Source organism: Wolffia australiana, chromosome 16 (genome assembly GCF_029677425.1).
Source record: "Wolffia australiana isolate 7733 chromosome 16, ASM2967742v1".
In the NCBI taxonomy this organism is placed as follows: Eukaryota; Viridiplantae; Streptophyta; class Magnoliopsida; order Alismatales; family Araceae; genus Wolffia; species Wolffia australiana.
The window spans coordinates 3,734,635-3,762,047 of NC_135850.1; the positions used below are offsets into that span (position 1 = coordinate 3,734,635).

General features: G+C 43.6%; 1 protein-coding gene across 2 annotated transcripts; it reads right to left on the bottom strand.

Moving 5' to 3' along the window:
- Positions 1-342: 342 nt before the first annotated feature.
- RAD4 (DNA repair protein Rad4 family) lies at positions 343-18,248 on the bottom strand. 2 transcript variants are annotated; one of them, XM_078588136.1, is made up of 12 exons: positions 17,888-18,248; positions 17,296-17,388; positions 17,090-17,182; positions 16,896-16,997; positions 16,707-16,756; positions 3,261-3,947; positions 2,660-2,763; positions 2,476-2,564; positions 2,191-2,385; positions 1,969-2,094; positions 1,054-1,263; positions 343-868 (listed from the first exon to the last, which is right to left on the bottom strand). In XM_078588136.1, exons 1-12 carry the CDS (start codon positions 18,074-18,076, stop codon positions 509-511), a joined length of 2,298 nt encoding a protein of 765 aa, XP_078444262.1. In that variant the 5' UTR covers positions 18,077-18,248; the 3' UTR covers positions 343-508. The 2 variants fall into 2 exon arrangements, with proteins under 2 accessions (XP_078444262.1, XP_078444261.1); XM_078588135.1 differs by having other exon boundaries at positions 1,969-2,112; positions 17,888-18,247.
- Between the last annotated feature and the right edge of the window lie 9,165 nt (positions 18,249-27,413).

Sequence of the window (27,413 nt, forward strand, 5' to 3'; positions counted from 1 at the left end):
ATGGAACATGCTGGAAGGAAAAACACAACTGTCCTTAAGAGGGGTTGGGGATCGTATCATAGTGCAAACAAAATCCAGTACACATTGAAAGTTCAATCAAGACCAGCGCATATTATACTTGCCTCCAAGTCTCTTCTTTCTCGACAGGTCAAACCTTCTATTATCATAATTACATTGGAATAACAAATTGTGAACAAAATTGTCATCATCATCCGTAGGCAGAGTGGTGCAATGATGATGACAATGGCAATGAGAACATCATCAATGGTTGGATGACAAGGACAGACTATGGCAAGTAATGGAAACAGGATGGCATGCTGGTTTCTACTAGTCACTATGACATATATCAATTCATCATTGTCATCCTCTTGTTCATCCGCATCGCTAACAGCAAACTCTACATTGAATCCAACGAAAGACAAAAAAACATTGCCTGGTAGCATCATTAAGTTAGATCATCAAAAAGATTTCTCAAAAAGATTTCTCACTTCTCCTATACAACGGTGATTCACAACTCCTCCATCTCAATGGAGAACCCACAGGGGCAGCGCTTAGTGCGGATAAAGCTCTCGCTATCAAAGCTCTGGTCCTCAATAGGGAAGACATGTTCATGTTGTTCATGATCTTTCTGATGCCGGTGATCTTGTTCATCCGATTTGTGGGAAACAGGTTGTGGGAATTTACCAGGAGTATTTTCTGGCTTTTTCTCTTGTTCTGGTTCTTTGGCCTTTGAAGGTTCCAAGTAGGTTCTGCTAAGACGCTCCCTTGTGATAAGAGAGCTAAGTAGCTGATACCATCTTGACAGCGCTTGAGCCTCTCTTCTTCTCTTCTCATCGGCCTCCCTTCTCCTTTCTTCTTCAGCGTATGCCTGCAGAAGAAAACAGGAAAATAAAATAAGATTAAAAGGAGATTTATCAAAAAATTTCTCTAGACCTCAAAATACAACGGTAAACTTGTGGGAAATTAACATTGAGATTATTCAGATTTCTCTTATGTAATGCTTAGCGAATCAGAAGAAAAAAAATAACAGATTTCATCTAAAAAGAATTGTACCTCCATGATGGCATCTTTGAACTCTGAGCATATGACAATCCCCTCAAAAACAGGGTAAGAACGTCCATTCCTGAACTCGAAACCGATCATTGCGGGAGCAAAGTCAACACCCAGCCTCCTGGCAACAGCCGCCAATCTTGGAAGCCTCAAGTGCACAGTACCAGGTGGAAGACACTTCTCAGACCACACTTCAACCTGACCGCGCTCGTTCTAGAATGAAAAATATGTTAGGAAACATCTAATTCAAGAACAAAATGGCACTTTTAATTCTAAAAAACGAAAAGAACTCTGGCATGGCTGTTCCACACCAACCCCAAACCTAAATTATGCACCATCACACTTTAATCCTACTCCTAATAGAATCTAACTCAAGTTATCTTAACGATGTCAAGGAAACTACGTGATTGAGGGAAAATTATAATAAATAAGATCAAAAATTACAACAAAACCAAGACTAAGAGCCAGAATAATTAATTAATTCAGGTCAACTTGAAACCCAATACTTCTCCATCACAAATCCATTAAAAACAGAACGTAATGGTATACGTCATAACCAGGGGGGAAGAGCAAGAACAGGAGCTTCTGGCAGAGAGGAGTCAAGAAAGGGTGGAGAACAGAGGGAGAGCCAAGGAAAAGGCTAATATTTGAGATGATTCTTCGGTAGCACAAATTCTACTTTTTGATCTTTAGAAACCCTATTTATATGCTCACAAGATCCCCTGAAAGGTGAAGATACACCTATTTATAGGCTCACATGATCCCCCTAAAAGGCGGAGATACACCTAGTATCTTAGCACAAAATAGTGAAATAAAGTCCACTTTAAATATGAATTAGATGAAAAAATGTTGTATGTTATTGATGAGAAATGGAATAAAGTATATCCCTAGGTAATCAAAAACTTTGGGTTCTCCTACCTTTGGAACCATTCCGTCTACAGCAGGAGGAAGAATGAGGGGTTCCACTTGCCACTTTCCATAGAGTTCAAGAGTCATCGACCCCTCCTCCGCACCTTCTTCCTGACGTTGCCTTCTGCCAAATTTCTGTGAACTCTTCAAAACCTAATCACAAGAACTTCTAATCTCAAGATTACAAGTGAATGTTTATTTTACGAATTTATTACTCAACTGGCGGAGTACCTTTGCAGGAGCTTCATTTGATTTTACTTGCAGTCCTTCCCGCAGCCATCTTTGTCTTGTCTGAAGTCTCTGAACACAGGCCCGAGGATACACAGGATGTCCCGAACAATAGCCCAATACTGGGCCCTTTGGGTAGAGAGCTTCATACTTTGAGAGAAACTTTTCAAGCGCATACAGATGATGCCTTCTATAGGCCTAAAAAAAATAAAGAAAAAATATATTTATTTAAAACAATGGTTATTTACATTTAACAGTTTATTGAAATATTTATAGCCAAATATTGACCTGCTGATTTCCAGGAAGAGGCTCTGTTAATGCCCTGATCTCCAGCTCCATATCTTCAGTGCTTTCAACTTGTGCGAGTGTCGAGTCAGCTGATATAAGAAAACGACCGAGATTAGAGACGTTGGTAGAATTAGGTAACGCAGATGGAATTTAATTTTCCAATATTACGTAATGGGCTCAATACCCTCAGTTGCAGCAGACCTCAACTGCTTCAAGTGAGCCAAAACCCTGGCCCACCAGGTTCCATCAATACGCTTGGATAGAATTTTATACCAGTGCATGCAATACCTACAGATTTTCGTTTCCAAATATCAACGTTCAGTGAAATTTACAGAGAATTCAGACTCTATCCAACAAAAATAACCATAAAGAAAAAACTATCAATCGTTCTTGTTCACAAAGATCCAGAAGACATCTAATGAAACACACAGCTTGTCTTCCTAATCAACCCATTCAAAAAAACCTGTAGGCCTTCAAAACCGAAAGAGAATGTCAACATAAGAAAAAGCCAAGAGAATCCAGACTTTGTCAAACAAAAATATCTCCAAACACAACTTAATCATTGGATTTCACGTAAAGATAAAAAATGCAGTTAATGAAGCATACAATGTGTCTTCCTTATCGACTCATTCAAAATCCAAAAGAGAAAGTCAACATTAGAAAAGGTACACAGAATTCACGATCCAAAAGCCATTTAACGAATCTAAGAATTAGTCTTCTTAATCAACTAATTGAAACAAAACAGTTGACCGTCAAAATCCAAAAGAGAAAGACAGCATAAGAACCTGCGAGTGACATCTTTTGCACCCAACCCAGAAAAAGCAACAACGTACTTCAAGGGCCTTTTAGAAGCTGCAGATGCAGACTCAACCTGCAGTTCTTGAGCGATCATCCCGTTGGCCGCGTCAACATGAACCCACTTGCCTGTTGACGACTCCCCTTTACAAAACACCTCCGCCCAGAACAAAGGGGGACCCTTTTTCCTAGACCAAACAGCCCCAGTGACAGCTTGATTTAAAGATTTCTTCGCACTTTTGAAGGAAGTAGTTGCAGATGATGAACTGCAGATATCCGCATTATTTTGGCTAGGATTACAGTCAAAGCTCCCAGCAGCTGTTGCTGAAAGCGCCATTTCTAATTGCATCTCAAACTCTACATCTCCTTTCTTTTTGCCCTTATTTTGATTGTTATTTGCACAGGTAACCTGTTCATTAGTATCACAACTGTCGATCATCAACTGTCTATCTTGTTTCTTATTCCTGCCCCTTTTTATTTGTTCTGGGGCAGTTTCTTTTGATTTTGTAGATGAAAGCAACACTGGAGGCAAAGTGGGGTCACCGTTATTGCTCACAATAGCCTTTGATAAAGTGGGAGATGATATTTTAGGGTCCAACTTCGGTAAATCTTGGTTATATGCCCACGGATCATCAGTATCTGGATTGAGTGAGGTTACATCTAAGATAGAGACAAACCTGAAAATAATAAATCCTACAAGTCAACATGAATGATACGGAAAAATAAACAAGTCATGCCTAATAGAGTCCTCAAAGAGAGAGCATCTAAGATGTGGTTAAACCTAGTTCCATCAGCGGATGTTTCAATGCAATAAAAATGCAATGACGATGGGCTAAAAGATGAACAAAAGTATTATTTTTTTTGGGCTTATCAAGGACGTGCGCCCAAAAATTTGGTTCGCATTAATTAAAAAACAAAGTAAATGATTAAATTCAGTAATAAACAATTATTTCTGCTTCAACTCTGTCATATTTTGAAATTTCATTGAATTACAAATTGTAGTGCATCAAATCTTCTCATTAGATAGATTTAGACCTTTCTTTAAAACTAATAAAGCACAATTTTAGACTAAAACTACAGCACAGCACAAAAATGATTGAGCTATGATAAGGTTCTTCCCAGAAACTATCATGAAAAGAACAGAAGTATCAGTCAGTACATGTGCCAGTCAGCAAGAGCAGTTTCCCTTTTGATTAACAGAGGAGAATCTCTCTCTGTTGTCAGCCAGCACGTGTGCCATTACAGGCATGTGCTGATTTGAACACTTAGAGGCAGGAGAAGTAAGCCTATAAATAAAGGAGCAGGAGCTGCTTCGGGGAGCAAATTCAGTTACAACAAAAGGGGCTGAGGCTCAAGCTAGAAGAGGGAGATCCTCTCAACTTTATCAGAGGGAGGAGTCAATCTGACTCGTCGGACATTCTGTAAGGACACCACTACGGGTCTACCAGAGAAAACGACGTGGGCCACAAGAGGGCCCACGACCTACAACTGAGCCCATTAGGGCAGAGGATACGGAAGCGAGTTCGGTGGAAAAAGGGGGAGCCGACGGGGAAGAAGGCAGTCAACACAGTGGTGCACTCTTCTCCTTCGCTTTTACCTCTTGAACCATCCCTGAATCCCTAACCAACTTTGTTCTCTCTCTCCTCTCCTGCCCTTCTCCTCCAGGCGATGGAATGCGCGAAGGTTAGCTGCGCGGAGTGACTTCCCCTGAGGCGCCGGCACCCTCTTGTTCCTCTTCCCCCTTCCCCCAATCCCTCCCTGTGTTTCCTCCCTGGATATTGCGGCTAGAAGGAAGGCCATACTTGTTTGGGATCTCATCCTTAAGTATCTTTTTACATTTGCGGGAGCAAGGACCTTACCAATTTGGTATCAGAGCCCAGCGACGACCCTGCAATTTATTTGGCCATGACGAAAGGGCTTACCGTAGCGAGGATGGAAGAAGTGGAGGAACAGGTCCAGCATTTGACCGCTTCCATCCGCGACCACACCAATGCCATCGAGGCGTTATCTACGCAGATGGCCGAATCTCAAAGGTCGACCGACGACGCTCTGGCACGCATCTGTGCCATGCTCACCGGGAAGCGGGCAGCGGACAACGGGGATACTTGCACAGGTCCCAGGTCCCAGGCGAAAGGATCTGCTCCAGTTGATGCAGCCCTGTTGGTCCAACCAACGGCCAGTGATCCCGCTGTGATCGGGGCGACCAGTGGGCGCCTCCTACCGTCTCCGGCCACCCCTCGAAGCGGAACCCCACCTGGGGGGAGGACCGGAGCCACCATGGGTGTCTCTTCCTACCCGGTGGGGCAAAACGACTGCATTCCCCTGCTGGCGCCCTTACCCCCCCATCCTCGTCTGCGCTCACCGGCGCTGGGTCACGGAGGTCGAGAAGAACGCCCAATGGGACCGGCACGGAGAGAGCTGGACCCCGAAATGCTGGTGGAGGATCGTCAACAGGGGGACTCAAACTTCGAGGGGCTCCGAATGGCAAATCGGCACCCTTTCTTCCCGGAGAATGACCGGGGTAGGGGACCTCGAGGCCGGGTCAACCCGGGGGAGATGACTGGGGTGACCTGCGGGGACGGCCACCTTGCGTCTTACCACACTATGGAGGGACGTGGGAGGCCCATGGGGGAGCTGAGGAGGAGGCACATGGCGACGAACCCCCAATTGAGTGGGAGGCTGATGGGCGGGGTCACCCGTCCCGCGACGACCACACAGACCGACAGCGCCTTTACCGCAAAGGTGATATCCCCTGTTCTGATGGGGAGAACCCGGAAGGGTGGCTAAGGAGGGTGGAGCAGTACTTTCGCCATCACTACACTCGTCCGCACGAAAGGCTACAGTTAGTGTCGATGCACCTGGAAGGTAAGGCACTCGATTGGTTTTGTTATCAGGATGACCAGTTTGGATTTCGCAATTGGGCCAATTTTCGTCACCGCCTTGCCAAGTGTTTCGGTTACTCATCAGATGAGGCGTACCATCGCCTGTTCAAACTTCAGCAAACAGGGTCAGTGGACGAGCTCATTGCTGAGTTTGAGCAACTCGGCTATGCACATGATGTACCCCAACGTATCCTTGCGAAAGCTTTTGTGTCGGCCCTACTCCCCGAGATCCTCTCCGAGGCGCAACGTGCCAAATCACAGAACTTGGATGAATTGCAGGATTTGGCCCTAGAAGCGGAACAGCAATTGGCTGCAGTAATGAGGAGCATCCACAAGAAGCTGCCCATGGTTCCGAAGAGCGGATGCCGGAAACGGCCCCCAGTGTCCAACCAAGGGAACCGGCCCTTTTCCACCGCGGCAACGGGTGGGCACACTGTTAGATCATACGGCCCAATAGTCATGTACTCTTGTATTAACGGGCCCATGTTCTATAAATGGGCCCGCTCATAGTGAAATATGACCATTGATTCCAACGGTCATATCCCTCCAACGGTCGATCGTCACCCTCTCTAAAAGAGGGAAACATTGTGTATGATTAGTAGTTCGCGTAACTGAAAAAGATACGTTCTTTGTTATTGTTCAAACTTCTCGCTCAAGAACTCTCATGGTATCAGAGCGACGATCGTGGGCACACCAAAAGGTGACAACTTTCTTCTTCGTATAAATTTTATTTTTCTCGGCTTCGGCGACCTCGGCGAGAAGCTCTTGCGAGTACGGCGGCGATTTCTTCCTCGACGCTCTATTTCGTCCTTGCGAGTACGGCGGCGGCGACAAGCTCGATTTCATCCTTGCGAGTTCGGCCGTGACTCCTTACTCGGCGATTTCGGCATCAACTACCTCTATTTTTTCTCTACCGGCGAACCCGGCGATCTCAGAAGACGGTGCGGCCTCGTGATTTCACGATTTCACGAGCTCCCGCCTCCGGCAGTATCTATTCAGTCTGACTTGGGGAAGCCACGCCCTGTGAAGACGAAGAGAGGAATTACCCTTACTCTTGAAGCTACGCCCTGGGGGAAGCTCGATTTCCTCTTGAAGTCTCATACGACGGAATTACCCTTTCAGCCTTTGTGCTTATTTTAGGGGAAGTCCTTCTCCAGTGAAGACTTGCTCCTGTTTCTGCTCTTGAAGCTTCATACGGCGAAACTCAAGCTTTGTCTATTTTTGTGCTCCGACTATTTATCTCTAGATGGGAAAGTCCAGGATAGCTGAGAAGGAATCCGAGGTCACCTCCTCAACTGTCGTTAAAACAGCTGAGACACCTGCTCAGCCAAGGTTGTTCTTACCAGATTTGGATATCAAATATAATGGCATTAATGGACAGAAATGGATAACGCTAGTCCAGAGATCTCTTAAAGCTATCTACCTGGGGAATCACCTAACGGAAGATGCTCCTTCGGAAGACGCTCTCAAACTCGAAAGGGTAATTTGGGAATCTGAAGAAGCCTTTATCACAAACTGGATGATCAAAAATATGGAACTGGATCAGGCAGACGACTATCTACTCATCGACTGTGTACGAGACTTATGGCAAGAAATTCAGAGGTCATGCGCAGAAACACACAGTGATTATCGTGTCTATGATCTTCGTGAACAAGAAAAAGCATTGAAGCAGGGAAATCTATCAATTTCTTCTTATTCTGCAAAATTAAAAGCTATATGGAGGGAACTTGACCTTCTCTGGCCCACAGGCGACAAGAATTCTCCATCCTATCTCAGAGAAACCAAATTCAGAACCCTCACCTTTTTGATGGGGTTGAACTCAGAATATGAGAATCTTAGAAGTCAATTGCTGCACAGAGAGAGGTTCCCTACTTTAGCAGAAGCTATCTCTGAATTGCAAGGGGCAGAGCGGAGGAAGAAACTTCACTCTAAGGATGGTGAGGCGTCTACCCCCGTCTCAGTAGCACACTTGGCCAAGAAAGGGGAACCAAGGCCCAACATGCATAATGCAGCCACATCGTCAACTCAGCATCAGAAGACCACTCCACAGGAAGGTAACTCCTCAGAACTTACTTGTGGCTATTGCAGGAAACCAGGCCACCTAAAAAGGGACTGCAGAAAATTAGCCTGGAAGGAAGAGCAGATTAGGAAAGGAACGTGGAATCCAGGGCAGCACAAGAAAGCCTATGTGGCCAGTGAAGGAGAGGAACCATCTACCGCCAGGAAGGGGGAAGAAGGAGGCGAAATTCAGAAGCTTATTCAGTCAGAAGTGAACAAGATTCTTCAAAAATTTGGCTCTACTTCACTCGTACAGTCCGGTAAGAAGTTTATTTTTACTACAGTTACTAATAATACATCCACTACTGCGTCTTGGATTTTAGATTCTGGGGCGACAGACCATATGTCACCCCACAAAATGCTATTTAAAAATTATGAACTAGAAACTAATAATCTCAAGGTGTTTACTGCCAATGGTGGAATATTAGAAGTGGCAGGAAGAGGGTCAATTGAGATCAAAGGGAAATTACTGGAAAACGTTTTGCATGTACCTGAACTAAAAGCTAATTTATTGTCCTTAATTCAATTAGTAAATGATACTGGATGGCGATTTATTTTGGACTCAGATTCTTGTTTCCTGTGTCTTAAGGAAACCGGACGGAAGATTTCATCTGTTAAGAGGAAGGGAGGTCTCCTCCTGCTAGATGGACTAGAGGAGAACGAAGAGCAGAAAGCCACCTATATTGTCCAGAGTGAAGAACGGATCAACCTCCTGCATAGGAGATTAGGACACCCCTCATTTCACATTTTGAAACATTCTCATCCCAACTTGTTTAAAGGGATTATTGTTGATAACTTGAACTGTGAAAGTTGCCAATTGATGAAGAGACCTCCCTTCATCTTTTCCAGTTTCAGATCACAGAACTCAATCGGCATTTGATTGTATCCATAGTGATGTATGGGGACCTTGCTCCATTCTTGGATTATCTCATCACAAGTGGTTCATCTTATTTGTAGATGATTTCTCTAGATATACCTGGGTATATCTACTGAAATCTAAAACTGAAATTCCATCTATCATCATTAAATTCTGTGCGATGATTCATACACAATTTGGAAAGAAAGTACGGATATTTAGATCAGACAATGCAACAGAATTCTTTTGTGGAAAAGTAACTAATTACATGGAAGAAGAGGGGATAATTCACCAATCCTCATGTGTGAATACCCCTCAGCAAAATGGACTTGCTGAATGAAAAATTGGTCATATAATGTCTTCAGCCAGGGCTCTGTTATTTCATGGGAATTGCCCCAAGAACTATTGGGCTGTAGCAGTCGCAACAGCTACTCATCTTATAAATAGGACGGCCTCAAAGACATTAAATTATCATGCTCCTATTGATCTTTTATCTGCTGAATTTCCACATTTATCTTTAAGAACTAACCTCCCAGCCAAGGTGTTTGGCTGTGTTGTATATGTTCAAGCTCATCATGCAGGAAAGTTGGACCATCGAGCCCTGAGATGTGTGTTTCTGGGATATTCGTCAACCCAGAAAGGTTATAAATGTTATCATCCAAGTTCCAGGAAGATCTTCATTACCGCAGACGTAAAGTTTGACGAAGCCCAAATGTTTCATGTTCATTTGGAACGGTCAGAAGCATATCTAGAATCTTCGGAGCAAGTAAATGATAGTATGCAGCGACGCCTCTCCTCAGCATCAGAAACTTATGATCAGGACGTGGCTATAAGTACTTTTCCAAGTCCCCCTGAGGAGGAGGAGGAGCCTTATAGACCACGTGACGACTCAATTACAACAATACTGCCGGCAGAAGAAGAAGACTCCGGAAATGTTGGTTGGTCCATTGCCATAAGTAAGGGAGTTCGAAACTGCACGAAGACGAAACTCTATCCAGTCAGAAATTATTTATCGTACTCCCGGCTCTCTCCAGAGTATACTCAAGTAATTCAAGCCCTGATGACCGTATCTATTCCGAAGAATGTGACCGAAGCAATGTCATCTGCAGAATGGAAGATAGCTATGGAAGAAGAAATGGCAGCACTGAAGCGAAATGGTACTTGGGAGATGGGCCCACTCCCACCCGGGAAGAAACTAGTAGGAAGTCGATGGGTATTCACTTTAAAATATCACTCAGACGGATCAGTGGCCAGACACAAAGCTCGTTTGGTGGCACAAGGATATACTCAATCTTATGGCATTGACTACATGAAACCTTTGCTCCAGTTGCAAAACTAAACACGGTTCGGTCTTAATAGCACTCGCAGCAATATTCAATTGGAAGCTCCATCAATATGATGTGAAGAATGCCTTCTTACATGGAGAATTGAAAGAAGAAGTGTATATGGCACCTCCTCCCGGATATTGTTTGAGCCAAAATTCAGGGGATGTGTGTCATCTTAAAAAGTCCTTATATGGACTAAAACAATCGCCGAGAGCATGGTTTGGAAGATTTTCAGCAGTAATGTTGGCAGTGGGATTCTTCCAAAGTGAGGGCGACCATACATTGTTTATAAAACATGGCAAGGATGGGAAAATTGCAATTTTAATTGTGTATGTTGACGATATCATCATTACTGGAGATGACTACACTGAAATTCAGAATTTGGAGAAACATCTTTCACTATCCTTTGACATAAAGGCACTCGGTCTAATGACATATTTCCTAGGAATTGAAGTGGCCTACTCTCGGGCAGGGATCGTACTTTCTCAGCATAAGTATATCCTTGATTTGTTAACGGAAACAGGGAAGCTGGATTGTCGACCAGCAGCTACACCAGTGGATGGTAATGTTACGTTAAAAGCCGAACAAAGCGAGAAAGACACACCAGTAAACAAGACTTCATTTCAACGTCTTATTGGTAAGCTACTTTATCTCAACCATACTCGGCCGGATATTGCTTTTGCAGTCAACTCTCTCAGTCAATTCATGAATGATCCCCGGGAATCACATCAACGTGCAGCAGATCGCATCCTAGCCTACCTGAAGGGGTCAATTGGACTTGGCCTACTATTTAACAGAGGAAGCGAGCCAAGTGTAGTTCTCTACACGGATTCTGACTATGCAGGATCATTTGAGGACAGCCGGTCTACATCTGGTTATTGCAGTTTCCTAGGAGGGAATCTTGTCACGTGGCGTAGTAAGAAACAAAAGGAGGTCTCTTTATCCAGCGTAGAAGCCGAACTCCGAGCACTGAAGAAGGGAGTATGTGAAGGCATGTGGCTTAAGGGTATCTTGCAGGATTTTAAAGTTTTTCCAGATAGAGGAATGACTCTGTACTCCGATAGCAAATCAGCAATTGCTATGGCAAAAAACCCAGTTCAACACGAAAGAACGAAGCATGCAAGAGTGGCTCGGCACTACATCAAACAAAGCATCGACGAGGGGTTCATTATACCTCACTACATTCCTTCTCTGGAGCAGATTGCGGATATTCTCACCAAAGGGCTTCTCGGTCCACAGTTCCAAGCATTGGTGTCCAAGTTGGGCATGATCAACATCTATACCCAACTTGAGGGGGGGTGTTAGATCATACGGCCCAATAGTCATGTACTCTTGTATTAACGGGCCCATGTTCTATAAATGGGCCCGCTCATAGTGAAATATGACCGTTGATTCCAACGGTCATATCCCTCCAACGGTCGATCGTCACCCTCTCTAAAAGAGGGAAACATTGTGTATGATTAGTAGTTCGCGTAACTGAAAAAGATACGTTCTTTGTTATTGTTCAAACTTCTCACTCAAGAACTCTCACACACGGAAAGAACTCGCAAGTCATATGTGGGACTTACTGAAGAGGAATGGAAGAGTCGCAAGGAGAAGGGTCTCTGTTTCCATTGTGATGACAAATTCACGCCGGGCCACCGCTGTAAGCGAGAGCTGAGGCTTTACTTAGTCCAAGGAGAGGAGGATTTCTACCAGTCGTCGGATGAGGATGAGACGGCCCAGGGCCAGGCATCCGAGGAGGGGGAAGTAATGGCAAAGGCGGGGCTAAATGCTTTATTGGGAGTAGCCTCTCAGGGCACCTTGAGAGTGAAGGGGACAATCCAGAAGCGGCAGGTGGCTATTTTGATTGACAATGGGGCGACCCACAACTTCATTCGCAGGCAATTGTTGCGGGACCTGAGCGCTCCATTGACGGATGTTCCTCCATACGATATTATCTTGGGGGATGCACGTCGACTCCAAGGGCATCAGATGTGTAAGGGTCTGCAGATCTTGGTGCGAGACTTCACCGTTGTTCAAGACTTCTTACCGTTGGACAGAATCGGGGTCGAGGTCATTTTAAGAATTCAATGGCTGCGGACACATGGATGGATGGAAGCAAATTTTGATTTACTGATGCTGCGTTTTAGTGTTGATGGCGTCCTCCACCCTTTGCATGGGGATCATGGGGAATCATCTGAATTGGCAGCTAGCAAGAGAAGTCGTTGGCGGGGGTACAGCCGGCAGGATTTCATCTAACAGCCCGTGTTTCTTTTGCTCTTTTGCAGGACAACACAGATTCTATTGAGGGGACAATGAGAAGCACCTTTCCTGGCGTGTTTCGACAGATGTTGGGGCTGCCACCGGCACGTGAAGTGGATCATCGCATCGCATTACAGCCAGGGGTGGCTCTAGTCAATGTTCGGCCTTACCGATATTCTCACGCTCAGAAAAATGAGTTGGAGCGGGTCATCCAAGAGCAGCTCGCTCAGGGGATAATCCGCTATTCTTCCAGCCCCTACTCGAGCCCCGCGCTGCTGGTTCCGAAGGAGGGTCAGTGGCATTGTTGCGTGAATTATCGGGCCCCGAACAAATTCACTATTCCTGACAAGTTTCCGATTCCGGTGGTAGAAGAGCTGTTAGAGGAGCTACACAGTATGTCTGTTTTCTCCAAACTGGTCTTAAAATCAGGCTATCATCAGATACGCATGCATGAGGAGGACATTCCCAAGACGGCTTTCCACATGCACCATGGGCATTTTGAGTTCCTCGTGATGCCCTTTGGCCTCACTAATGCACCAGCCACTTTCCAAGCCCTCATGAACCAGATACTCCAGCCCTTCCTCCGCAGGTTTGTACTGGTTTTGTTTTATGACATTTTGGTGTACAGCAAGGATATCGCATCGCATCAGCACCACCTCCACACCGTCTTCAGGGTCCTATCGGACCACCAACTCCATGTGAACGCCAAGAAATGTCATTTTGCCCAAGGCCAGCTGGAGTATTTGGGTCACATGGTATCTGCTCAAGGGGTCGCTACAGACCCCAACAAGGTGGCGGCCATTTTGGAGTGGCCAATTCCCCGCAATGTGCGCCAGTTACGGGGCTTTTGGGCTTAACGGGCTATTACCGGCGATTTTTGGCCAATTATGCCTCGTTGGCGTGACCACTCTCGCAATTGCTAAAGAACGAGTCCTTCAAGTGGGATGAGGAGAGTCAGCATGCCTTCGTCACCCTTCAAGGAGCACTTTCGGCAGCTCCGGTCTTGACCTTGCCGGACTTCTCCCGCACTTCTGCATTGAAACTGATGCTTCTGGACTTGGTGTGGATGCAGTCCTCATGCAGCAAGGACGCCCAATCACCTACTTCAGCAAGGCCTTTCCCATCACCGTTCGAGCACGCTCCACCTATGAGAGAGAACTCATTGCCATTGTGTGGGAAGTCCAGAAGTGGCGGCATTATCTGCTATTTCGGTGTTTTACGATCCGCACATATCAGTACAGCTTGAAGTATTTATTTGAACAACGAGAAGTACTGGGTCCATTTCATAAGTGGGTTCTGAAGTTGATGGGATTTTCGTTTGATATATGTTACAAGGAAGGCCGATTGAACAAAGTGGCGGATGCGTTGTTCCGATCTCCCGCCATGGAAGAAGCGACCTTGTGCTCCATTTCAGCACCGATTTGGCAAGATGTGAACGTTATTCGCAGTGAACTAGCGAGCGACACAGCCCTCCAGAAACTCATGGCAGATATCAAGGACGGGAGTACTATCACTCAAGACTACACTATCAGAGAAGGATTATTATTATTCAAGGGACGTATTGTTTTATCATCTTCATCGACACTCATCCCTGCACTTTTGGAGGCATTCCATTCTCAGGCGGACGATGGACATAGAGGATTCCTGCGCACGTATCAACGAATAAAGCAACAGTTCTACTGGCAGGGCATGAAGCGACATATCAAAGAACTCGTTAACCAGTGCCACACGTGTCTCCGGAACAAATCATCTCACCTGGCGCCTGCGGGCTTGCTGCAACCTCTACCCATTCCCAATCAAGTTTGGGAAGATCTCTCCATGGATTTCATAGAGGGCCTACCTCGCTCGGGGGGATTCAATTCCATCATGGTAGTAGTGGATCGCTTGAGTAAGTATAGTCACTACACCCTGGTTCATCATCCATTTACAGCAAAAGACATTGCCGTGTTATTTATTCGTGAGGTGGTCCACCTGCATGGCATACCCCGTTCCTTGGTGTCTGACTGAGGGCACGTGTTTATCAGCACATTCTGGAAAGAACTACACCGCCACCAAGGGACTCAACTCCGCATGAGCTCCGCGTATCATCCAGAGACAGATGACCAGACTGAAGTGGTCAACTGCGGCCTCAAGACATACCTTCGTTGCTTCGCCAGCGAGAAACCGTGGGAATGGCACAAGTGGTTACCCTGGGCTGAGTATAGTTACAATACAGCTTATCATTTGTCTCTCAAGACGTCTCCGTTCCGACTGGTTTATGGCCGAGAACCCCCCCCTTGTCCGTTATGGTTCCCGAACATCACCAGTAGCGGATGTGGATAAATTATTGGAAAGTCGTGATCAAATGCTGGATCTACTGAAGGCAAACCTCCTCCACGCTCAGCACCAAATGAAGCTCTCTGCGGATAGACATCGGCGGGATGTGACCTACAAGGTGGAGGACTGGGTATACCTCAAATTGTGGCCCTACCGCATGCGTTCCTTGGCTCGCAGACCGAATGAGAAGCTCGGGCCGAAGTATTTTGGGCCTTACCGCATCTTGCAGAGGATGGGCCAAGTGGCTTACAAACTGGACTTGCCAGCCCATACCACCATTCATCCGGTGTTTCATGTCTCTCAACTCCACAAGGCGGTCGGGGCCAGCAGTCACACCACAACAAGTCCCCCCCACACTTTCCGAAGACTTGGAATGGCAGCTCACCCCGGAAAGGGTGATTTGTTTCAAACATTCAGTTACAGGGACCCAGGTACTTATCAAGTGGCATCACCTTCCAGACTTCGAGTCGACATGGGAGGACGCAATCACGATCGAGGACCACTTCCCGGATTTCCAGCTTGCGGGCAAGTTGGCTCTGCAAGGGGGGAGTATTGTTAGGACCCCACTACGGGTCTACCAGAGAAAACGACGTGGGCCACAAGAGGGCCCACGACCTACAACTGAGCCCATTAGGGCAGAGGATACGGAAGCGAGTTCGGTGGAAAAAGGGGGGGCCGACGGGGAAGAAGGCAGTCAACACAGTGGTGCACTCTTCTCCTTCGCTTTTACCTCTTGAACCATCCCTGAATCCCTAACCAACTTCGTTCTCTCTCTCCTCTCCTGCCCTTCTCCTCCAGGCGATGGAATGCGCGAAGGTTAGCTGCGCGGAGTGACTTCCCCTGAGGCGCCGGCACCCTCTTGTTCCTCTTCCCCCTTCCCCCAATCCCTCCCTGTGTTTCCTCCCTGGATATTGCGGCTAGAAGGAAGGCCATACTTGTTTGGGATCTCATCCTTAAGTATCTTTTTACATTTGCGGGAGCAAGGACCTTACCAATTTGGTATCAGAGCCCAGCGACGACCCTGCAATTTACTTGGCCATGACGAAAGGGCTTACCGTAGCGAGGATGGAAGAAGTGGAGGAACAGGTCCAGCATTTGACCGCTTCCATCCGCGACCACACCAATGCCATCGAGGCATTTTTATAATGTATCTTTGGATTTCATTCTTGAATTTATACTTCTATTTTTAGAAATTCTTGAAATCCTACAGTTCGAATTGCTAACTATTTCTATCTACACAGGATCGTAACATGCTACAACTATAGTGCTGGGATGCGGACGGGACGGTTTTTTCGTCCCCGGACGAAAAAATCGTCCCATCCGGGGGCAAGGACGAATTCTGGGACGAAAATTCGTCCGGGGGACCGCCAGACGGGACGGTTTTCGTCCTCTGGGACAAAAAAATCGTCCGTCAGGAGCTCCCCGGACGACGGACGGACGAATCTGGACGGGAAACCGTCAGATTCACATCCGACGGTTGAGATGTTGACACGTGGCCTGGTGAGGACAATTTATAATATATTATAATATATAATGTATTTTTTCGTCCGGGACAAATTTTGGGACGAAAATTCGTCCCGGGAGGACTAGACGGGACGAAATTTCGTCCCGGGATTATTGGACGGGACGGTTTTTTTGACTACAGACGAAAAACCGTCCCGTCCTTCGTCCATACTCTAACATGGGACGTAGGACGGGACGAATTTGGTCCCGAACCGTCCACGTCCCTGCACTATAGCTACAACAATAACGCACCTCGTTGGCAAGTTAAGAGCCCGGAATAGTGACACTGACAAAGCAGTGACCTGCAAAATACAAGCCAATCCAGCATATCAATGTCTAAGATTGAGTAATCTGTGGGGCCTCCATCAATAATAACTTAATAAAATGACTTTCATCACACTTCGCAGCAAGAAATTTGGTAAAATTTTAGTATTGGAACACCTCTTCAGCAGTGCCTTCCCGACTGGCAACGGAATGCAAAATGTTTTCTTTCAAGTTTCCTTCCCTGAAATTTGTGCATTTGATGCAGAAACTGTTGCGGAACTAGAAATTCACGAGCAAAAGATATGAGGATTCAATGAAGTCTGGATAACTCAAGCATTGAACATTAAGATGATATAAATTAAGGTTAATACCCAAGTAACCACGGGCACGAGCTTATCAACAGTCAACGTTGGGACGTCCTCTGTGTTCAGTATTCCCCTGGGAAGTAAAGAGAGCAAGGAAGCCTGCAAATACATATTACGTTTATTATAAAGCAGATGAATAATAACAAAGTGCTTTTCTTTTTATAACAATAATAACAAAGTGTTAAATTGTTATTCATGAAGCACTCCATCACCTGTATCAGAGAGTCATCACAAGTAGAGTCTACAAGCCTTCCCCGCCCAAGTAAACATAATAAGTGTACCTTGTGAACGAGTTCTACCAATTCCTGAGAAACTGAAACAAGTCAGACCTTTATTTGAATATGATGACGACGTTGAGTTCGTCTTTCCTTTAATGGACAATAATATGTCTTATTGGCGATATTAAGCTATCATTTAATCGCTGATAAATAGAATCTCATATGACAATTTTTGATGAAGAGTGGGGTTTCGCGTGTAGAGACTAAAGTCCTTTGTAAAAATAATGATGGAATAATTAAGAACAGATTACGGAGGACAAGATTATCTCAAGTTGCCTACAGAAAGGGCCGGTCATTGATTCACGAGTCAAGGTTTCTTTTGGAGTTTCCATCGCTTCCAAGACTGAAGTGTTCTTGGACTTCCTGACTCAAAAGAAAACCTCTCCAGGTAGAAGACTTCAGACGGAATCACTGAATCAGGTGTGAGTTCTTACCTTTGAGATTTGCACATTCTTAAGAATTCAATGCGAGAAGGTCCTGAAGTTTTTCTACAGAAGAGATCAAACGGAAAATTAAGACAACAAACCTTGTCTTCAGCAGAAACCCTACGGACCCTTTTCCGGCGACCCGAGGATGGCGACTCGTCGATCACAATCCGCAAGTCAGTTTCATGTACGTTCTGATGATCATCATTATCAAAGGACCCAGAAATCTTTCCATCTTCCCATTCCTCGCCGCAAGTATCGCTTCCAATTCTTTGGCGCGAAGAGCCCATACATGCACACTAATCGTTGATGGTATTGACGCGATTTCGCAATCTAGCTAAGCAAAAACGCATGGAAAAGAGAAAATTTATATAGTTTCAGCCGGTGAAGCACGAGTGATGGGTCGATCGAGCCGGGAGTTTATGAATTTAACTTGGATCAAACCGAGAAATGTGAGAAATGATGACGTAGCGTGCCTTTGACCGGGAGGCGGTAAATATAGATCCGGATCGTCCAGGACGGGGACGACGGAAGGGACGGGACGAAATTCGTTCCGTCCGACGTCCAGAATTTTCCCAGGGACGGACGGGACGATTTTTCGTCCGATGATTAAAAAACCGTCCCGTCCAATAATTCTGGGACCGTTTTTCGTCCCATCCCTCGTCCCAGACGAAAATTTATAATTTAAATAATTTTTTATCTCAATATGTCCTTTTTGAAAGAACCAGGCGCGCCCTAGTTGCTTCCTTCGGAAGAAGAAGACATCCCCCTCCCGGCGCAGGACTATCCTCCCCCCCTTCCCCGATCAACCAGGTCGGTGGCCCTCCGCGCCAATTCACGTCGTTGAAGACCGTTTCCCCGACGTCGAGGTATGTGCCATCCATATATCCATCGGGTTTAGCATCTATCCATCCGTCGATGTTTTTGTCCCTCTTTTATCACTGTCTACCTATCTATCTCACTTTCTATCTATCTCACTGTCTATCCATCTATCTATCTCACCGTCTACCTATCTATCTCACTGTTAAAAATTTTACTATGTCAATATCATATTCAAATTTGCTAAACCTATGCTAATTTTAAATGCTGGAAAATGCTCTGTATCTCTACCTATCTATCTCACTTTCTATCTATCTCACTGTCTATCCATCTATCTATCTCACCGTCTACCTATCTATCTCACTGTTAAAAACTTTACTATGTCAATATCATATTCAAATTTTCTAAGCCTATGCTAATTTTAAATGCTGGAAAATGCTCTATATCTCTATCTCTCTAATCTGCCAATATATCTATATCTTTGTATCTATCTATCTATCTCAATGTCTATCTATCAATCTCACTATCTATATCTATCTATCTCACTGTCGATTTATCTATCTCGCTGTCTACCTATCTATCTCACTGTCTAGCTATCTACCTCTCTATCTCTCTGTATAACTATCTATCTGTCTATCCCACTCTGTTTCTCTCTCTCTCTCCAAATATCTGTTTATCTCTCTGTATCTATCCCTCTTGTATGGGTTCCCTTCCTTTGCCTGCTGCTTGCCGATCTCCGCATGCTCCATGATTTGTTGCTTCCTCTCCTCTGCCATTTCCTTGTCACCCGGTGAGTGGGCTCGTATTTTGTCCCCCTATCACTCACAGTTTATCAAAGCTATTCTACACACTTACCATGATCTCCTGTGCTGGAAATATCATATCGCACATGATATTCAGCAGATATGTATTCTGAAGGTATCGGTATGTAGTATCATAGTAAAATTAGCCATGCCTATGCTGATTCTGAATGTTGGAAATATCAACATTGTTGAATCCAACACTGCTGAATCTAGCCCATCTGCTCATGTAGCCCAAGGTCCTAGAGTGTATGGGTTATTTCATATTTAATCATGTCTGGACTATTTTCACAGAACGTTAATTTTATACTTAGTAGGCCCCAATATAATTTTATTTCACTACTTTTTATGTATTTTTCAGATAATTCCTACACCTGTTCTGAAGCTTCTTGATTGCAGGCATATTTGTCGTCGACCCAAAAGAGGTACGTATATATCAACTTGTCACATATATATCATTTTTTGTATATAACAAATTTTTAGTTGCATATATATCATTTTGTCGCATGTGTTATGTGATTATCGGGTTTGAGTCCGCCAGAATGTTTGTCGATCTATTATTAGTTCCATTGGTTAAAGATTTGTGATTAAAATTGATGGTCATCTCCAAAAGGATTTGACAATATGAAGAAGAAGAAATGGGTTATTTCCACCCATCCTCCTTCGCATATGCACTACTATAATGGATCATTCAGTCCATTATACTAAGTAGACTATGATTCGATAAGTCGACGGAGTAAATATGATTGATGGATTATTTGTTCTGATTGGTATTAGTGTCCTTCATTGACTTACTGTAATAGAGCAGCATTATGTTCTGCATTTTTGTCTTTTATGAACCTAGAGTGTTAGAAACAACTATTTAAGTCTCCATTAATTTTTTATATTTGAATATCACTCTAATACGTCACACACTTCGTACGAATGACTGCATATTGTGAATAATTTTGATAGAGATACATCTGCTACCACTCCAAAATTAACATCTAGGGCTACGTCGTCAGTGTCCGCAGAGTGTTATCTCGTAGAGGTTGATGGCAGTGTGTCATCTTGAAGCGTAAGACGCAATCGGTCTAAAGTTTTAGATCAATTTGTTGAAGGTGGCCCGGATGAGTACCAGTGTACGCTCTGTCAAGTGCAGAACCCCACCCATAAGGTCATCATCAAGCAGAATAAATATAAGAGCACAAATGTATTTTGGAGACATCTAGAGAAAGTACATCGTAAATTTCACGATGAACTCAAGGGAGTCCGGACGAAGCAGAGAAGTATAACCCATTACAATTTACTATCCCATAAGTTGTACTCACACATAATCAACGTGGAGCGTACGGAGGAGTTTGTCAGGTTCATATGTGACAACGATCTTCCTTGGAAACTTGTGAAGATGAAGTCATTCCGAAGACTATGGTTCTACGGGACACAAGTGGTTGGGGACATCCCTGGTCCGAATGCGGTCAAAGCAACGACTTCTAACATGTATAGAAAAGTCCAAGGGAAATTAATAGAGATGTTTGCTGACATTCACAGTGTCTCTCTTACCGTGGATGCTTGGACATCACAAAATAACCTCACCCTTTTAGGTGTCATTGCCCACTAGATTGACGCCGACTGGAAGCTCTGTGAGCTACTTACTTGCTATCCGACGGATCAAGGGATCCCATTGCGGCACCAACTTGGTGAGGATCGTCGTGGAAGTTGCATATGAATATGGCATCGAGTCGAAGCTTTGTGCCATCACCACGGACAATGCGTCTAACAACAGAACGATGCTGGCCTCTATTGTAGATCAACTGAAGACCGTAAACCCACAATTCATGATGGATCGACATGTACCATGCGTTGCCCATGTACTCAACCTTGTAGTCCAGGACGGGCTGAAGATCATTCGTAATCTTGACGCACCATGAAGCAATACCCTACGAGTCCGAGATTTTCACACATATGCAACGATGGCCACGAATGAACCAACTGAATCACAAGTCGACGAATATAGTACAACGACAGCTGCACCTTTGGGAATAGTCGTTTCACGTGTGAGAGCCATCGTCAACGCTATTGAGGGATCCACGTAACGAATGGAGAAATATGTTCATATGTGCAAAATGTTTGAGCTCCCGAACTCGATCAAGATAAAGGTTGACTGCCCAACACGTTGGAACTCCACGTTCATTATGTAAGAGCACGCTCTTCCCAAGAGAGAGGTACTAGACCATATGGCCGTGAGGTTCCTTTTGACGTCGACTAAAGATTATGTCCCAAGTCAGGAGGACTAGGAGTTGATTGATGAATATCTGTGTATCCTTGGCCCACTGTGCCAGGGTTCCGACTATGTGTGTTCCGCGAATAAATTTCCAATCACTGGGGTAACATCATTGATCGTAGAGCTTAAGACTCAATTTGAGCAGGCTATGTACAGTGTTGGGGCAGCCTTAGATGTTGAGTGGAGGGATGTGTTGCACTCGGCATATAGTACTATGCATAACAAGTTGATGCAGTATGCAACGGTACTTTGGGGCAATCATATTGTGGCGACGGTAGTGACATTGGATCCATTCTCCAAAATAGACGTTGTGCATCCATCACATCGCCAAGACGTGCTTTCCTATCTTGGCGGTCTTTTAGACTGTGTGTGTAATACAAATGCAACTGGATGTGATTCAGAGCAGGGCAAAACATATGAAAGACGCCGTCTGCAACAATACGTATCCTCCAAGCGACAATATACACGTCCGTGCAAGAGTCAGCGACTACGCTCAACGCCTATACAGGAGCTCCATAAGTATCTAAACATCCCGTGAAGTGAGGAGGAAGATAATCCGCTAGCTGGTGGAAGGACGTCCGAACTCGATACTTTCCGAAGTTGACAAAAATTGTGTCCCAATTTCTTCTCGTAAGCCCGACCAGTGCACTGGTGGAGCGACTTTTTTCAGTTGGCCAAGGCATCACCACATATTGAAGATCACGCCTAGATGCAGAGATCATTGAGATGTTGATGATGCTTCGTGCATGATTGCATTGCGTAGACCAATACTTGTTTGACTCTGATGATGACTCTGTCGACGACGACAGCTCCTGTGATGGTGAGTTATGTTATATCACTTTCTAACCTTTGCTTGAGCATGCTTCTTTTTCTTAACTCTCTCCTTTCCACGTAACAGCGTACGAGGGTAAAATCAGGAAGACGGCGGATGGGTTTACATTGCTGCTACATTGTAATGCTTGGTGTAAGTTGTGCTAGTACCCCATCCTTGCTGTTTTTTTTACCTTTCCCCATATGTGAACGCATATTTTATTTTCCACCTGCAATGCGAAGAATCTCTTTCTGATGTGTTACTTTGAGTTTATTTTTCTTAGCGCTGATCTTAATGTCTCAAAATTATATTTCTAATGTGAATTTATAAATTTCTATTTAAAATTCGCAATTTCGAATTTGTCTCTCATCTTCACTTCCCTAATTTAGAATTTGTTTTTGCTCTGAGATTTTGATTCTTTCTGAGGAAATCGTTTGTCAAATGATTATCTAGAACTCATCTCCCAAATGAAATTCTAGAACTCATGTTTCTTATCTGAAAACTATTATAGACCTCTCTGATGGAAAATGGTTGGCTCGCCTTCTTTTTACCTGGAGTTTCAAAATTACATTGGGCTCTGTATTTTGTAAATATTTTTTTCCGATGTAAAGCCAAATTCCTTCTTAAATCTCACTTTCACGAATTCTCAAACTTGAGTCCAAGATTTCAAATGCTCTAGGTACCCAGTTTCAGAGGTAAAGATTTATTTTTCAATTTCTATATATATCTCCCCATTGGATGTGGTTGTGTTAACATACCCATTCATTCATTTTTCAACCGAAATAATTAAATATTTTTAATCGGGTCCCTTTAGGGGACCCTGCTCTCCCTCCTCACAGTAGAGGACACCGAGTGCGAGCTTCCGCTCAAGTGGGTCTGATCTGATAGTCAAACACCTCCCTAATGTGATTTTATTATAAACTCTCGCATGAAATTTATTATCAGCAAGAGGAAGTTAGCTCTCAGGTGGAGCTTCATCTGTTTGCTCTGGTCGGGCCTCTGTCTGACACACTGGATGGGTGATCGCCTTTAGTGCACTGGCGGCTGGTCGAGGAGGAATGAAATAGGGAGAAGATGAGAGAGCTGGGAACGAATTGTGGATCACCATTATGAAAGAAATCTGAATGTAACTCACACTTCATGATCATGCCTTCCAAGAAGGAAGTCTCCTTCTGGTGGAGCGAAACAAGCTTTTCCTGAAAGTCCCATGAAAAAAGGAAATATTGACTAATAATTTTCATCCCGTTAATGAAGAATACTTTTTTAATTCCGCTCATCTTTGATGTTTTCTGGCAAGCAACGAGATCATATAGTTAGTGGGTACTCACCAGCTCGCGAGAAACAAGATTTAGATGCATGTCAAGGCTGGATTGATGCCTCAGAAGGAAAGGATGTAAATGAACCTCATACAGCCACCTCGCCCTAAAAGCAGAAGCAAACATCTCATTTTTTTAACCGAAACAATTGAGCATTTCTACTCTTTATTGAAGCTATTCAGACCATCTCATTTGTTTGAAATTTCTGTTCTCAACACTGTTTTTTGTATCCCCAACTTTCTTTCTCAAGTCTCCACTCTCTTCCTCTGATGCCATTCCTATGTTGTGTTATTGCTGCAGATTTGATAATTGTTTTTCTCCTTTTGGTCGATAACCGATTCATGTCGGAAAATGTGAACGTATTTCGGAAGAGAAGCAGTTTATTCGAGACATTAAAAAAAATGCTAGTCTACCATTTCCAATGGTTGCAATTTGCATCAATCAATGGGTAACTTACCCATTGATCACATTCGAATTCCTTTTTCCATTAAAAGTTTTAGTTCGTCTCCTTTTGACGTTGATCTTATTTCAGTGTGGACTGCCTAAAAATGCAAGAGGTGAGACGGCCATCTCAACACCGTCATTCTACACCGAAGTGAAGGTGATTTTGAGCGAGTCAAATGGACGGCTGCATGAAATCTGCATCAGTATTCTGTCTCACATTCTGGAAAAATGCTGCCTTCTTTGCTGGTACACTTTTGATGTGATGGATGAACGCCACATGCCCACGTCTAGTCCTACTCTGAATTTTTTTCCATTTTAGTTCGTGTGCTATCCTTTTAAGTCCAATGGACATTTCAAAGGGTGATCGTAATAAATATATAAACTTTTCTATTGCAACATATCCATCTCATTTTAAGATGGATATAAGAGTACTTAAAAAATCTGATCAATTTTGCACACCATGTGACATATTTAAGCATGGAAATTTCATGATGGAATGCCCATCTTTCTAAATTTTAAAGGGCTTCTTCAAACACTATTTCATTAGATTGACAAAGTTGGGGATCAAATAATGAACTATCTACATTCATCTGGAATTTAACTGATGATTTTTAAATTCAAAAATTTATACTATGTAAAAATCAATTGAATTTTTGCGAAATAAGTATTACAAAATTTTCAATAACTAACTTGTAAAAAGACACCACAGTAATAAATAAGATTTTGAAATGGTGGTGTTTAAATAATAAAAAAGTTTACATCTCTCAAAGATTTATTACATTCTTCGGGAAATTAATCAAAGGATAAAGAGTATGTGAAAATCAAAATTTACCCTAATTATCTGTTAAAGTACTCATTTATCACAATTAACTACTACAACACGATTATAACTGCATGTATGAAAGATAATTTTAGTCCTAATTAATGAGGGATTAAATTTTGACTTTTCCACTTTTTCAAATGTAATCAAATAATTTTATGTGAATTTTATCAAAATAATTAATTAATAATTCATCCAACTTTTGTCCGTCCACCGTCCGAGTATTTCGGACAGACGGTTTTTTCGTCCTATGGGATGAAAAACGTGTCATCCAGACGTTCTACGAGAGAATTTTTGTCTGTGCCCCCGGACGAGAGGATTTTTTCATCCGAGGATGAGAAAACCATCCCGTCCACGTCCCGGATCTATAGCGGTAAATTTCTAAAAGTCTAGACAATTCCGGGTAGAGCTAGAGGTCGGATGATGAAACGTCATCCATCTTTTTACTTTTCATCATCCGTCAGCGTCCGTAGCGATAGATGGATGACTGAATGGTCGTATTTCTTTCATTCGTCATTAGTCATTCGTGATGAATGACGGATGAAAAAAATTACGAACAAAATGATGGATGACTATGTCTGATGACAAAAATTTTAATGTATTTATTAGAAAACATAAAATGTGTCTAATTTTTTCTTCTTGTTTTTTTCTGTGTGTGATATTTTAATGTATCAAATATCCAAGCAAAACAATGTCCTTCTGCTTGGATTGAAGGACGGTGTTCTTACCAGCTTGCATCAATTTTGCATTACTACTGTGATTTGTTGTATATGTGCCCATACTTGTTGGTTGAATAATAAAGTCTATTTGGCAGAAAAAGATAGAGTATAGTTGGGATTGTGTGAAATGGGTTTATTTTGTGTGATGAGTTGATCTTAAATATTGGAGATGACTAGAAACTAAATTTGATGTATAAAGACAGAGCTCCAAGCACCTATCCGGGGTCAAGATCTTGATCTTATAGGAACAAAATGAAGGGAACAAAATAGAATAAAAATAAAGATAAGATGACATAAGCTCTACTCCAAACAGTAAATCTCAAACACATCCCAGATTACTCCTACAAAGATTCCCCAGAAGATGGAGGAGAAACCTGGGAGAAACAGAAAAAGACCGTCGGATCATGAATCCAAAGAAATGGGCAATGTGAAAATATCTCAAGAACAATATGATCCAATATGATCAAGAGTTTGAACTCAGTGTCAACGGATGATACCTGGGAAGAAGATGCACCTCTCTTGCTAGCCCACGAAGACTGACTTGCGGGAAGAGGAAGAGATCTGCATGCCCAGTAAGAGTTAGAGAGTCGAGAGACAGAGAGGGGGAGAGATATGACGACCGTGGAGAGGGGGAGAGATGCTTCGAGGGGGAGAGAAGGGACAGATGGAGAGATGAAGAGGGGCGAGATACAGAGAGGGGGAGAGAGTCGACAGATGAAGAGGGGCCAAGGCAACATCGGACAGCCAAAGAGGGGGAGAGAGTATACAGACAAACGAGGGAGGGGGTTGGGAGGGGGGGGTGTCAAGGACGTCCGTTCTGTCACCGGGACGTGCATTCCGTTCTGTTTTACCTCAATAGATGAATGACGAAATGGATGAATGATGGAATCCTACAGATGACGGAACGGTGATGAATGACAAAAATGACAAAAAATTTTGCTCCGGACAGATATCGCGATGGAATTCTGTTCCGATACATTTCGTCCATTCAAAATTATCGTTCGTTTCCGTCCTCCAGCTCTAATTCCGAGCAGAATATTTATACGGGGGTAGCCAATACTTGAATTACTGCAATGGATATATTTAATTGATGTAGAAGGTTTTCATATAATATCCGGGCAGTACTATTGTCAAGGAATATCATCCATATCCATATTATTAAATAATTAGGGGTTTGCAAGCCGAGACGATGATCATCGATGAATATAATGTTTGCATGTCTATATATTTAGAAGAAATGCAGATGATTTCAGATACTGGATATTGGATATTGGATGGATATTGAACTTTTGCTTGGGTATGGGGACTGACATTGTATGGGACAGCATGTGGCTGACGACAATATAGGATATTAGAATCCAATTACCAAGTATCAAACACTGATTTCCCTATCAAATAACGATATAGGGGTATGAGACTCTATCCAGATATTAGTTTATTTTTTAAGGAGACAGTTTCCAATATGAAAGAAAATGGAAGGAAAAAGTGATATTTGATTTGAATGATAAGCTTAGAAATATATGTTAGTGGCAGAGTTGAATAGTAAAACCTAAGTCTTCGTAAACAAGCAAACAGCCACGAAAATCTTAATAAACCAGAATTTGGGTTAAATAAGTAATTTTAACGCTCAGATCT